This window comes from Salmo salar, chromosome 18 (assembly GCF_965601325.2).
Source record: "Salmo salar chromosome 18, fSalSal1, whole genome shotgun sequence".
Taxonomy (NCBI): domain Eukaryota; kingdom Metazoa; phylum Chordata; class Actinopteri; order Salmoniformes; family Salmonidae; genus Salmo; species Salmo salar.
In genome coordinates this window covers 1,233,755-1,248,049 of record NC_138308.1, presented here as the reverse complement: position 1 = coordinate 1,248,049, position 14,295 = coordinate 1,233,755, and the positions used below count along the sequence as shown (strand labels likewise).

At 41.0% G+C, this 14,295-nt stretch overlaps 1 protein-coding gene across 1 annotated transcript in view; it reads right to left on the bottom strand.

The window, feature by feature from the left end:
• Positions 1-6,384: 6,384 nt before the first annotated feature.
• The window catches only part of mmd2a (monocyte to macrophage differentiation-associated 2a), a 58,493-nt gene continuing 50,582 nt past the window's right edge, over positions 6,385-14,295 (bottom strand). Inside the window, exons 6-9 of the mRNA XM_082965450.1 lie at positions 14,132-14,206; positions 7,828-7,929; positions 7,653-7,722; positions 6,385-7,461 (exon numbers count right to left, since the gene is read on the bottom strand). Coding sequence (XP_082821576.1) covers positions 7,279-7,461; positions 7,653-7,722; positions 7,828-7,929; positions 14,132-14,206 — 430 coding nt within the window. The 3' untranslated portion in view covers positions 6,385-7,278. The remainder of the gene's footprint in view (positions 7,462-7,652; positions 7,723-7,827; positions 7,930-14,131; positions 14,207-14,295) is intronic.

The window sequence follows — 14,295 nt, the reverse complement described above, 5'->3', positions numbered from 1 at the left end:
ACTAGACAGGACTGACTGAGCCATCTAGATATAGTTATACTAGACAGGACTGACTGAGCCATCTAGATATAGTTATACTAGACAGGAATGACTGAGCCATCTAGATATAGTTATACTAGACAGGACTGACTGAGCCATCTAGATATAGTTATACTAGACAGGACTGACTGAGCCATCTAGATATAGTTATACTAGACAGGACTGACTGAGCCATCTAGATATAGTTATACTAGACAGGACTGACTGAGACATCTAGATATAGTTATACTAGACAAGACTGACTGAGCCATCTAGATATAGTTATACTAGACAGGACTGACTGAGCCATCTAGATATAGTTATACTAGACAGGACTGACTGAGCCATCTAGATATAGTTATACTAGACAGGACTGACTGAGCCATCTAGATATAGTTATACTAGACAGGACTGACTGAGCCATCTAGATATAGTTATACTAGACAGGACTGACTGAGCCATCTAGATATAGTTATACTAGACAGGACTGACTGAGCCATCTAGATATAGTTATACTAGACAGGACTGACTGAGCCATCTAGATATAGTTATACTAGACAGGACTGACTGAGCCATCTAGATATAGTTATACTAGACAGGACTGACTGAGCCATCTAGATATAGTTATACTAGACAGGACTGACTGAGCCATCTAGATATAGTTATACTAGACAGGACTGACTGAGCCATCTAGATATAGTTATACTAGACAGGATTGACTGATCCATCTAGATATAGTTATACTAGACAGGGCTGACTGAGCCATCTAGATATAGTTATACTAGACAGGACTGACTGAGCCATCTAGATATAGTTATACTAGACAGGACTGACTGAGCCATCTAGATATAGTTATACTAGACAGGACTGACTGAGCCATCTAGATATAGTTATACTAGACAGGACTGACTGAGCCATCTAGATATAGTTATACTAGACAAGACTGACTGAGCCATCTAGATATAGTTATACTAGACAGGACTGACTGAGCCATCTAGATATAGTTATACTAGACAGGACTGACTGAGCCATCTAGATATAGTTATACTAGACAGGACTGACTGACATCTACAGTGCCTTCAGAAAGTATTCATTTTGTGTTACAGCCTGAATTTAAAATAGATTATATTGAGATTATTTGTCACTGGCCTCTACACACATTTACCCCGTAATGTCAATGCGGAATTATTATAAAGGTGCCACAGCATTACTCCTTAAAGGTGTCAGTATAAAGGTGTCAGTATAAAGGTACCACAGTGTTACTCCATAAAGGTGTCAGTATAAAGGTGTCAGTATAAAGGTACCACAGTATTACCCCTTAAAGGTGTCGGCATAAAGGTACCACAGTATTACTCCGTAAAGGTGTCAGTATAAAGGTACCACAGTATTACTCCTTAAAGGTGTCAGTATAAAGGTGTCGGTATAAAGGTACCACAGTATTACTCCTTAAAGGTGTCAGTATAAAGGTACCACAGTATTACTCCTTAAAGGTGTCAGTATAAAGGTACCACAGTATTACCCCTTAAAGGTGTCAGTATAAAGGTACCACAGTATTACTCCTTAAAGGTGTCAGTATAAAGGTACCACAGTATTACTCCTTAAAGGTGTCAGTATAAAGGTACCACAGTATTACTCCTTAAAGGTGTCAGTATAAAGGTAACACAGTATTACTCCTTAAAGGTGTCAGTATAAAGGTGTCAGTATAAAGGTACCACAGTATTACTCCTTAAAGGTGTCAGTATAAAGGTACCACAGTATTACCCCTTAAAGGTGTCAGTATAAAGGTACCACAGTATTACCCCTTAAAGGTGTCAGTATAAAGGTACCACAGTATTACCCCTTAAAGGTGTCAGTATAAAGGTAACACAGTATTACTCCTTAAAGGTGTCAGTATAAAGGTACCACAGTATTACTCCTTAAAGGTGTCAGTATAAAGGTACCACAGTATTACCCCTTAAAGGTGTCAGTATAAAGGTACCACAGTATTACTCCTTAAAGGTGTCGGTATAAAGGTACAACAGTATTAGTCCTTAAAGGTGTCAGTATAAAGGTGTCAGTATAAAGGTACCACAGTATTACTCCTTAAAGGTGTCAGTATAAAGGTACCACAGTATTACCCCTTAAAGGTGTCAGTATAAAGGTACCACAGTATTACTCCTTAAAGGTGTCGGTATAAAGGTACCACAGCATTACTCCTTAAAGGTGTCAGTATAAAGGTACCACAGTATTACTCCTTAAAGGTGTCAGTATAAAGGTGTCAGTATAAAGGTACCACAGTATTACTCCTTAAAGGTGTCAGTATAAAGGTGTCAGTATAAAGGTACCACAGTGTTACTCCTTAAAGGTGTCAGTATAAAGGTGTCAGTATAAAGGTACCACAGTATTACTCCTTAAAGGTGTCAGTATAAAGGTACCACAGTATTACTCCTTAAAGGTGTCAGTATAAAGGTACCACAGTATTACTCCTTAAAGGTGTCAGTATAAAGGTACCACAGTATTACTCCTTAAAGGTGTCAGTATAAAGGTACCACAGTATTACTCCTTAAAGGTGTCAGTATAAAGGTACCACAGTATTACCCCTTAAAGGTGTCAGTATAAAGGTACCACAGTATTACTCCTTAAAGGTGTCAGTATAAAGGTGCCACAGCATTACTCCTTAAAGGTGTCAGTATAAAGGTAACACAGTATTACTCCTTAAAGGTGTCGGTATAAAGGTACAACAGTATTACTCCTTAAAGGTGTCAGTATAAAGGTACCACAGTATTACTCCTTAAAGGTGTCAGTATAAAGGTGTCAGTATAAAGGTACCACAGTATTACCCCTTAAAGGTGTCAGTATAAAGGTACCACAGTATTACTCCTTAAAGGTGTCAGTATAAAGGTACCACAGTATTACTCCTTAAAGGTGTCAGTATAAAGGTACCACAGTATTACCCCTTAAAGGTGTCAGTATAAAGGTACCACAGTATTACTCCTTAAAGGTGTCAGTATAAAGGTACCACAGTATTACTCCTTAAAGGTGTCAGTATAAAGGTACCACAGTATTACTCCTTAAAGGTGTCAGTATAAAGGTACCACAGTATTACTCCTTAAAGGTGTCAGTATAAAGGTGTCAGTATAAAGGTACCACAGTATTACCCCTTAAAGGTGTCAGTATAAAGGTACCACAGTATTACTCCTTAAAGGTGTCAGTATAAAGGTGTCAGTATAAAGGTACCACAGTATTACTCCTTAAAGGTGTCAGTATAAAGGTACCACAGTATTACTCCTTAAAGGTGTCAGTATAAAGGTACCACAGTATTACTCCTTAAAGGTGTCAGTATAAAGGTACCACAGTATTACCCCTTAAAGGTGTCAGTATAAAGGTGTCAGTATAAAGGTACCACAGTATTACTCCTTAAAGGTGTCAGTATAAAGGTGTCAGTATAAAGGTACCACAGTATTACTCCTTAAAGGTGTCAGTATAAAGGTACCACAGTATTACCCCTTAAAGGTGTCAGTATAAAGGTGTCAGTATAAAGGTACCACAGTATTACTCCTTAAAGGTGTCAGTATAAAGGTACAACAGTATTACTCCTTAAAGGTGTCAGTATAAAGGTACCACAGTATTACTCCTTAAAGGTGTCAGTATAAAGGTACCACAGTATTACTCCTTAAAGGTGTCAGTATAAAGGTACCACAGTATTACCCCTTAAAGGTGTCAGTATAAAGGTGTCAGTATAAAGGTACCACAGTATTACTCCTTAAAGGTGTCAGTATAAAGGTACCACAGTATTACTCCTTAAAGGTGTCAGTATAAAGGTACCACAGTATTACTCCTTAAAGGTGTCAGTATAAAGGTACCACAGTATTACTCCTTAAAGGTGTCAGTATAAAGGTACCACAGTATTACCCCTTAAAGGTGTCAGTATAAAGGTACCACAGTATTACTCCTTAAAGGTGTCAGTATAAAGGTACCACAGTATTACTCCTTAAAGGTGTCGGTATAAAGGTACCACAGTATTACTCCTTAAAGGTGTCAGTATAAAGGTGTCAGTATAAAGGTACCACAGTATTACCCCTTAAAGGTGTCAGTATAAAGGTGTCAGTATAAAGGTGCCACAGTATTACTCCTTAAAGGTGTCAGTATAAAGGTACCACAGTATTACCCCTTAAAGGTGTCAGTATAAAGGTACCACAGCATTACTCCTTAAAGGTGTCATTATGAAGGTACCACAGTATTACTCCTTAAAGGTGTCAGTATAAAGGTACCACAGTATTACCCCTTAAAGGTGTCAGTATAAAGGTACCACAGTATTACTCCTTAAAGGTGTCAGTATAAAGGTAACACAGTATTACTCCTTAAAGGTGTCAGTATAAAGGTACCACAGTATTACTCCTTAAAGGTGTCAGTATAAAGGTGCCACAGCATTACTCCTTAAAGGTGTCGGTATAAAGGTACCACAGTATTACTCCTTAAAGGTGTCGGTATAAAGGTAACACAGTATTACTCCTTAAAGGTGTCAGTATAAAGGTGTCAGTATAAAGGTGCCACAGCATTACTCCTTAAAGGTGTCAGTATGAAGGTACCACAGTGTTACTCCTTAAAGGTGTCGGTATAAAGGTACCACAGTATTACTCCTTAAAGGTGTCAGTATAAAGGTAACACAGTATTACTCCTTAAAGGTGTCGGTATAAAGGTACCACAGTGTTACTCCTTAAAGGTGTCAGTATAAAGGTACCACAGTATTACTCCTTAAAGGTGTCAGTATAAAGGTAACACAGTATTACTCCTTAAAGGTGTCAGTATAAAGGTACCACAGTATTACCCCTTAAAGGTGTCAGTATAAAGGTGTCAGTATAAAGGTACCACAGTATTACCCCTTAAAGGTGTCAGTATAAAGGTACCACAGTATTACTCCTTAAAGGTGTCAGTATAAAGGTACCACAGTATTACTCCTTAATGGTGTCAGTATAAAGGTACCACAGTATTACTCCTTAAAGGTGTCAGTATAAAGGTACCACAGTATTACTCCTTAAAGGTGTCAGTATAAAGGTACCACAGTATTACTCCTTAAAGGTGTCAGTATAAAGGTACCACAGTGTTACTCCTTAAAGGTGTCAGTATAAAGGTACCACAGTATTACTCCTTAAAGGTGTCAGTATAAAGGTACCACAGTATTACTCTTTAAAGGTGTCAGTATAAAGGTACCACAGTATTACTCCTTAAAGGTGTCAGTATAAAGGTACCACAGTATTACTCCTTAAAGGTGTCAGTATAAAGGTAACACAGTATTACCCCTTAAAGGTGTCAGTATAAAGGTACCACAGTATTACTCCTTAAAGGTGTCAGTATAAAGGTACCACAGTATTACCCCTTAAAGGTGTCAGTATAAAGGTACCACAGTATTACTCCTTAAAGGTGTCAGTATAAAGGTGCCACAGCATTACTCCTTAAAGGTGTCGGTATAAAGGTACCACAGTATTACTCCTTAAAGGTGTCGGTATAAAGGTACCACAGTATTACTCCTTAAAGGTGTCAGTATAAAGGTACCACAGTATTACTCCTTAAAGGTGTCGGTATAAAGGTACCACAGTATTACTCCTTAAAGGTGTCAGTATAAAGGTACCACAGTATTACTCCTTAAAGGTGTCAGTATAAAGGTACCACAGTATTACCCCTTAAAGGTGTCAGTATAAAGGTAACACAGTATTACCCCTTAAAGGTGTCAGTATAAAGGTGTCGGTATAAAGGTAACACAGTATTACTCCTTAAAGGTGTCAGTATAAAGGTACCACAGTGTTACTCCTTAAAGGTGTCAGTATAAAGGTACCACAGTATTACTCCTTAAAGGTGTCAGTATAAAGGTACCACAGTATTACCCCTTAAAGGTGTCAGTATAAAGGTAACACAGTATTACCCCTTAAAGGTGTCAGTATAAAGGTACCACAGTATTACTCCTTAAAGGTGTCAGTATAAAGGTGTCAGTATAAAGGTACCACAGTATTACTCCTTAAAGGTGTCAGTATAAAGGTACCACAGTATTACTCCTTAAAGGTGTCGGTATAAAGGTACCACAGTATTACTCCTTAAAGGTGTCAGTATAAAGGTACCACAGTATTACCCCTTAAAGGTGTCAGTATAAAGGTACCACAGTATTACTCCTTAAAGGTGTCAGTATAAAGGTGTCAGTATAAAGGTACCACAGTATTACTCCTTAAAGGTGTCAGTATAAAGGTAACACAGTATTACTCCTTAAAGGTGTCAGTATAAAGGTACCACAGTATTACCCCTTAAAGGTGTCAGTATAAAGGTACCACAGTATTACTCCTTAAAGGTGTCAGTATAAAGGTGTCAGTATAAAGGTACCACAGTATTACCCCTTAAAGGTGTCAGTATAAAGGTACCACAGTATTACTCCGTAAAGGTGTCATTATGAAGAGGTTGACTGTAGTGCAGGTCAGGTCTTCCTTCTGGTTGTTAATTGATTCCTGTCTCTAATTGGACAGAGATCCTTCTGGTAGTTAATTGATTCCTGTCTCTAATTGGACAGAGATCCTTCTGGTAGTTCATTGGTTCCTGTCTCTAATTGGACAGAGATCCTTCTGGTTGTTAATTGGTTCCTGTCTCTAATTGGACAGAGATCCTTCTGGTAGTTAATTGGTTCCTGTCTCTAATTGGACAGAGATCCTTCTGGTAGTTCATTGGTTCCTGTCTCTAATTGGACAGAGATCCTTCTGGTAGTTCATTGGTTCCTGTCTCTAATTGGACAGAGATCCTTCTGGTTGTTAATTGGTTCCTGTCTCTAATTGGACAGAGATCCTTCTGGTAGTTCATTGATTCCTGTCTCTAATTGGACAGAGATCCTTCTGGTTGTTAATTGGTTCCTGTCTCTAATTGGACAGAGATCCTTCTGGTTGTTAATTGGTTCCTGTCTCTAATTGGACAGAGATCCTTCTGGTAGTTAATTGGTTCCTGTCTCTAATTGGACAGAGATCCTTCTGGTAGTTCATTGGTTCCTGTCTCTAATTGGACAGAGATCCTTCTGGTTGTTAATTGGTTCCTGTCTCTAATTGGACAGAGATCCTTCTGGTTGTTAATTGGTTCCTGTCTCTAATTGGACAGAGATCCTTCTGGTAGTTCATTGGTTCCTGTCTCTAATTGGACAGAGAGAGTGATCCTACTATTACAACTAATAACAGTCAGACCAGATCACTGTTTAGCTAGCACCACGTTAGGTGTGTGTGTGTGTGTGTGTGTGTGTGTGTGTGTGTGTGTGTGTCAGTGTCCAGGTGTGTACAGGTGTCTCCAGATAGCGTAGTAGTGTGTGGCTGCTCCCATGGCAACGAACAGGTGCCAGATGGCGTGAGCGAATGGGACGACTCCATCGCTCTTAAAGAAGGCCACACCCACTACGTAGAAAATCCCGCCCACCGCCAGCTCACACAAACCTGCCGTGTCCGCCTGCAACACACACACACACACACACACACACACACACACACACACACACACACACACACACACACACGGTCAGGGCTTAGGGGATAAACTACTTTGAAAGTTGGAACATTGACTTTAGGTAAATGTTTCTGGACGATCAATTGGTGTGTGTGTGTGTGTGTGTGTGTGTGGTGCGTGCGTGTGTGTGTTACCATGGACAGGATGACCAGTGCAGGCCCCGCCCCCATGGCCACGTATCCAAGTAACTCCACCAGTTTATACCTGCAGGGAGTGACATCACCTCAGATCATTAACGTCAGGGATAGTGATGCGAGTGTGTGTGTGTGTGTGTGTGTGTGTGTGTGTGTGCTTGTGTGTGTGTGGTACCTCTCGTGGAAGTAGAAGACATATGTGGAGCCGATAATCGCCATGATCCAGATAATCCACCGCATGTGAGACGACCACGGACCCAACTCCCTCAGCATTAACCTGGAAACACCCAACTCCCTCAGCATTAACCTGGAAACACCCAACTCCCTCAGCATTAACCTGGAAACACCCAACTCCCTCAGCATTAACCTGGAAACACCCAACTCCCTCAGCATTAACCTGGAAACACATGACCCAACTCCCTCAGCATTAACCTGGAAACACCCAACTCCCTCAGCATTAACCTGGAAACACCCAACTCCCTCATTATTAACCTGGAAACACCCAACTCCCTCAGCATTAACCTGGAAACACCCAACTCCCTCATTATTAACCTGGAAACACCCAACTCCCTCAGCATTAACCTGGAAACACATGACCATGGACCCAACTCCCTCAGCATTAACCTGGAAACACCCAACTCCCTCAGCATTAACCTGGAAACACCCAACTCCCTCAGCATTAACCTGGAAACACCCAACTCCCTCAGCATTAACCTGGAAACACATGACCATGGACCCAACTCCCTCAGCATTAACCTGGAAACACCCAACTCCCTCAGCATTAACCTGGAAACACCCAACTCCCTCAGCATTAACCTGGAAACACCCAACTCCCTCAGCATTAACCTGGAAACACCCAACTCCCTCATTATTAACCTGGAAACACATGACCACGGACCCAACTCTTTCTATCTCAGGTACGGGAAGCTTCATATGGAAGGTGTGTGACCGTGGGATTGGTGGAATAAGTGCGTGTAACATCAGCGCTCTGTGATTGGTCAGACAGTTTTGATTGAGCGACGTTGTTTTTTTGTTTGTTAACGCGTTTTCATTGGTCAGTTCCTGGGTAGCGATAATGATGCTTCGTTTACGTTGCAGGTTAGGAGAATTAACGTAGCAGGTTAGCAGGTTAGGAGAATTAGCGTAGCAGGTTAGGAGAATTAACGTAGCAGGTTAGGAGAATTAACGTAGCAGGTTAGGAGGATTAACATAGCAGGTTAGGAGAATTAACGTATCAGATTAGCAGGTTAGGAGAATTAACGTAGCAGGTTAGGAGAATTAACGTAGCAGGTTAGGAGAATTAACGTAGCAGGTTAGGGAGAATTAACGTATCAGGTTAGGGAGAATTAACGTAGCAGGTTAGGAGAATTAACGTAGCAGGTTAGGAGAATTAACGTATCAGGTTAGGAGAATTAACGTAGCAGATTAGGAGAATTAACGTAGCAGGTTAGGAGAATTAACATAGCAGGTTAGGAGAATTAACGTAGCAGGTTAGGAGAATTAACGTAGCAGGTTAGGAGAATTAACGTAGCAGGTTAGGAGGTTAGGAGAATTAACGTAGCAGGTTAGGAGAATTAACGTAGCAGGTTAGGAGAATTAACGTAGCAGGTTAGGAGAATTAACGTAGCAGGTTAGGAGAATTAACGTAGCACGTTAGGGAGAATTAACGTAGCAGGTTAGGAGGTTAGGAGAATTAACGCAGCAGGTTAGGAGAATTAACGTAGCAGGTTAGGAGAATTAACGTAGCAGGTTAGGAGAATTAATGTAGCAGGTTAGGAGAATTAAAGTAGCAGGTTAGGAGAATTAACGTAGCAGGTTAGGGAGAATTAATGTAGCAGGTTAGGAGAATTAACGTAGCAGGTTAGGAGAATTAACGTAGCAGGTTAGGAGAATTAACGTAGCAGGTTAGGAGAATTAACGTAGCAGGTTAGGAGAATTAACGTAGCAGGTTAGGAGAATTAACGTGGCAGAATAGGAGAATTAACGTAGCAGGTTAGGAGAATTAACGTAGCAGGTTAGGAGAATTAACGTAGCAGGTTAGGAGAATTAACGTACTGTAGCAGGTTAGGAGAATTAACGTACTGTAGCAGGTTAGGAGAATTAACGTAGCAGGTTAGGAGAATTAACGTAGCAGGTTAGGAGAATTAACGTAGCAGGTTAGGAGAATTAACGTAGCAGGTTAGGAGAATTAACGTAGCACGTTAGGGAGAATTAACGTAGCAGGTTAGGAGGTTAGGAGAATTAACGCAGCAGGTTAGGAGAATTAACGTAGCAGGTTAGGAGAATTAACGTAGCAGGTTAGGAGAATTAATGTAGCAGGTTAGGAGAATTAACGTAGCAGGTTAGGAGAATTAACGTAGCAGGTTAGGGAGAATTAATGTAGCAGGTTAGGAGAATTAACGTAGCAGGTTAGGAGAATTAACGTAGCAGGTTAGGAGAATTAACGTAGCAGGTTAGGAGAATTAACGTAGCAGGTTAGGAGAATTAACGTAGCAGGTTAGGAGAATTAACGTGGCAGAATAGGAGAATTAACGTAGCAGGTTAGGAGAATTAACGTAGCAGGTTAGGAGAATTAACGTAGCAGGTTAGGAGAATTAACGTACTGTAGCAGGTTAGGAGAATTAACGTACTGTAGCAGGTTAGGAGAATTAACGTAGCAGGTTAGGAGAATTAACGTAGCAGATTAGGAGAATTAACATAGCAGGTTAGGAGAATTAACGCAGCAGGTTAGGAGAATTAACGTTAGGAGAATTAACGCAGCAGGTTAGGAGAATTAACGCAGCAGGTTAGGAGAATTAACGTAGCAGGTTAGGAGAATTAACGTAGCAGGTTAGGAGAATTAACGTAGCAGGTTAGGAGAATTAACGTAGCAGGTTAGGAGAATTAACGTAGCAGGTTAGGGAGAATTAATGTAGCAGGTTAGGAGAATTAACGTAGCAGGTTAGGAGAATTAACGTAGCAGGTTAGGAGAATTAACGTAGCAGGTTAGGAGAATTAACGTGGCAGAATAGGAGAATTAACGTAGCAGGTTAGGAGAATTAACGTAGCAGGTTAGGAGAATTAACGTAGCAGGTTAGGAGAATTAACGTACTGTAGCAGGTTAGGAGAATTAACGTAGCAGGTTAGGAGAATTAACGTAGCAGGTTAGGAGAATTAACATAGCAGGTTAGGAGAATTAACGCAGCAGGTTAGGAGAATTAACGTTAGGAGAATTAACGCAGCAGGTTAGGAGAATTAACGCAGCAGGTTAGGAGAATTAACGTAGCAGGTTAGGAGAATTAACGCAGCAGGTTAGGAGAATTAACGTAGCAGGTTAGGAGAATTAACGTAGCAGGTTAGGAGAATTAACGTAGCAGGTTAGGAGAATTAACGTAGCAGGTTAGGAGAATTAACGTGGCAGAATAGGAGAATTAACGTAGCAGGTTAGGAGAATTAACGTAGCAGGTTAGGAGAATTAACGTAGCAGGTTAGGAGAATTAACGTAGCAGGTTAGGAGAATTAACGTAGCAGGTTAGGAGAATTAACGTAGCAGGTTAGGGAGAATTAACGTAGCAGGTTAGGAGAATTAACGTAGCAGGTTAGGAGAATTAACGTAGCAGGTTAGGAGAATTAACGTAGCAGGTTAGGAGAATTAACGTAGCAGGTTAGGAGAATTAACGTAGCAGGTTAGGAGAATTAACGCAGCAGGTTAGGAGAATTAACGTAGCAGGTTAGGGAGAATTAACGTAGCAGGTTAGGAGAATTAACGCAGCAGGTTAGGAGAATTAACGTAGCAGGTTAGGAGAATTAACGTAGCAGGTTAGGAGAATTAACGTAGCAGGTTAGGAGAATTAACGTAGCAGGTTAGGAGCTTAGGAGAATTAACGTAGCAGGTTAGGAGAATTAACGTAGCAGGTTAGGAGAATTAACGTAGCAGGTTAGGAGAATTAACGTAGCAGGTTAGGAGAATTAACGCAGCAGGTTAGGAGAATTAACGTAGCAGGTTAGGAGGTTAGGAGAATTAACGTAGCAGGTTAGGAGAATTAGCGTAGCAGGTTAGGAAAATTAACGTAGCAGGTTAGGAGAATTATTGTAGCAGGTTAGGAGAATTAACGCAGCAGGTTAGGAGAATTAACGTAGCAGGTTAGGAGAATTAACGTAGCAGGTTAGGAGAATTAACGTAGCAGGTTAGGAGAATTAACGTAGCAGGTTAGGAGAATTAACGTAGCAGGTTAGGAGAATTAACGTGGCAGGTTAGGAGAATTAACGTAGCAGGTTAGGAGGTTAGGAGAATTAACGCAGCAGGTTAGGTAGCAGGTTAGGAGAATTAACGTACCAGGTTAGGAGAATTAACGTAGCAGGTTAGGAGAATTAACGTAGCAGGTTAGCAGGTTAGGAGAATTAACGTAGAGAATTAACGTAGCAGGTTAGGAGAATTAACGTAGCAGGTTAGGAGAATTAACGTAGCAGGTTAGGAGAATTAACGTAGCAGGTTAGGAGAATTAACATAGCAGGTTAGGAGAATTAACGCAGCAGGTTAGGAGGTTAGGAGAATTAACGCAGCAGGTTAGGAGAATTAACGTAGCAGGTTAGGAGAATTAACGTAGCAGGTTAGGAGGTTAGGAGAATTAACATAGCAGGTTAGGAGAATTAACGTAGGAGGTTTGGAGGTTAGGAGAATTAACGCAGCAGGTTAGGAGAATTAACGTAGCAGGTTAGGAGAATTAACGTAGGAGGTTAGGAGGTTAGGAGAATTAACGCAGCAGGTTAGGAGAATTAACATAGCAGGTTAGGAGAATTAACGTAGCAGGTTAGGAGAATTAACGCAGCAGGTTAGGAGAATTAACGTAGCAGGTTAGGAGAATTAACGTAGCAGGTTAGGAGCTGTAGCAGGTTAGGAGAATTAACGTAGCAGGTTAGGAGAACTAACGTAGTAGGTTAGGAGAATTAACGCAGCAGGTTAAGAGAATTAACGCAGCAGGTTAAGAGAATTAACGCAGCAGGTTAGGAGAATTAACGTACTGTAGCAGGTTAGGAGAATTAACGTAGCAGGTTAGGAGAATTAACGTAGCAGGTTAGGAGAATTAACGTAGCAGGTTAGGAGAATTAACGTAGCAGGTTAGCAGGTTAGGAGAATTAACGTAGCAGGTTAGGAGAATTAACGTAGCAGGTTAGGAGAATTAACGTAGCAGGTTAGGAGAATTAACGTAGCAGGTTAGGAGAATTAACGGATCAGGTTAGGAGAATTAACGTAGCAGGTTAGGAGAATTAACGCAGTAGGTTAGGAAAATTAACGAAGCAGGTTAGGAGAATTAACGTAGCAGGTTAGGAGAATTAACGTAGCAGGTTAGGAGAATTAATGTAGCAGGTTAGGAGCTTAGGAGAATTAACGTAGCAGGTTAGGAGAATTAACGTAGCAGGTTAGGAGAATTAACGTAGCAGGTTAGGAGAATTAACGTAGCAGGTTAGGAGAATTAACGCAGCAGGTTAGGAGAATTAACGTAGCAGGTTAGGAGGTTAGGAGAATTAACGTAGCAGGTTAGGAGAATTAGCGTAGCAGGTTAGGAAAATTAACGTAGCAGGTTAGGAGAATTATTGTAGCAGGTTAGGAGAATTAACGCAGCAGGTTAGGAGAATTAACGTAGCAGGTTAGGAGAATTAACGCAGCAGGTTAGGAGAATTAACGTAGCAGGTTAGGAGAATTAACGTAGCAGGTTAGGAGAATTAACGTAGCAGGTTAGGAGAATTAACACAGCAGGTTAGGAGAATTAACGTAGCAGGTTAGGAGAATTAACGTAGCAGGTTAGGAGAATTAACGTAGCAGGTTAGGAGGTTAGGAGAATTAACATAGCAGGTTAGGAGAATTAACGTAGGAGGTTTGGAGGTTAGGAGAATTAACGCAGCAGGTTAGGAGAATTAGCGTAGGAGGTTAGGAGGTTAGGAGAATTAACGCAGCAGGTTAGGAGAATTAACATAGCAGGTTAGGAGAATTAACGTAGCAGGTTAGGAGAATTAACCCAGCAGGTTAGGAGAATTAACGTAGCAGGTTAGGAGAATTAACGTAGCAGGTTAGGAGGTTAGGAGAATTAACGTAGCAGGTTAGGAGAATTAACGTAGCAGGTTAGGAGAATGAGGTTAAGTTTAGGAAAAGGCTTAGCTAAAATGCTCTCACAGGCACAAAACGGTCTTGAGTGGCAACAAATCTGCCCAGTTAGCGGTTTGATTTCCATCCTCCCTCTCCTGTTGATACGCCCGTTAATGTTGACACACACACACACACACACACACACACACACACACACACACACACACACACACACACACACACACACACACCTACCAGGGGGTACACACACCTACCAGGGGGTACACACACCTACCAGGGGGTACACACACCTACCAGGGGGTACTAACACCTACCAGGGGGTACTAACACCTACCAGGGGGTACACACACCTACCAGGGGGTACACACACCTACCAGGGGGTACTAACACCTACCAGGGGGTGTAGGAAGCAGCGATGAAGAAGTAGATGGCCATTCTGTCACACATGTGGAAACGCTGCTCCACTAGACTGTAGAGAGACAGTTATTACACACAGTTATTACACACAGTTATTATACACACAGTTATTATACACAGTTATTATACACACAGTTATTA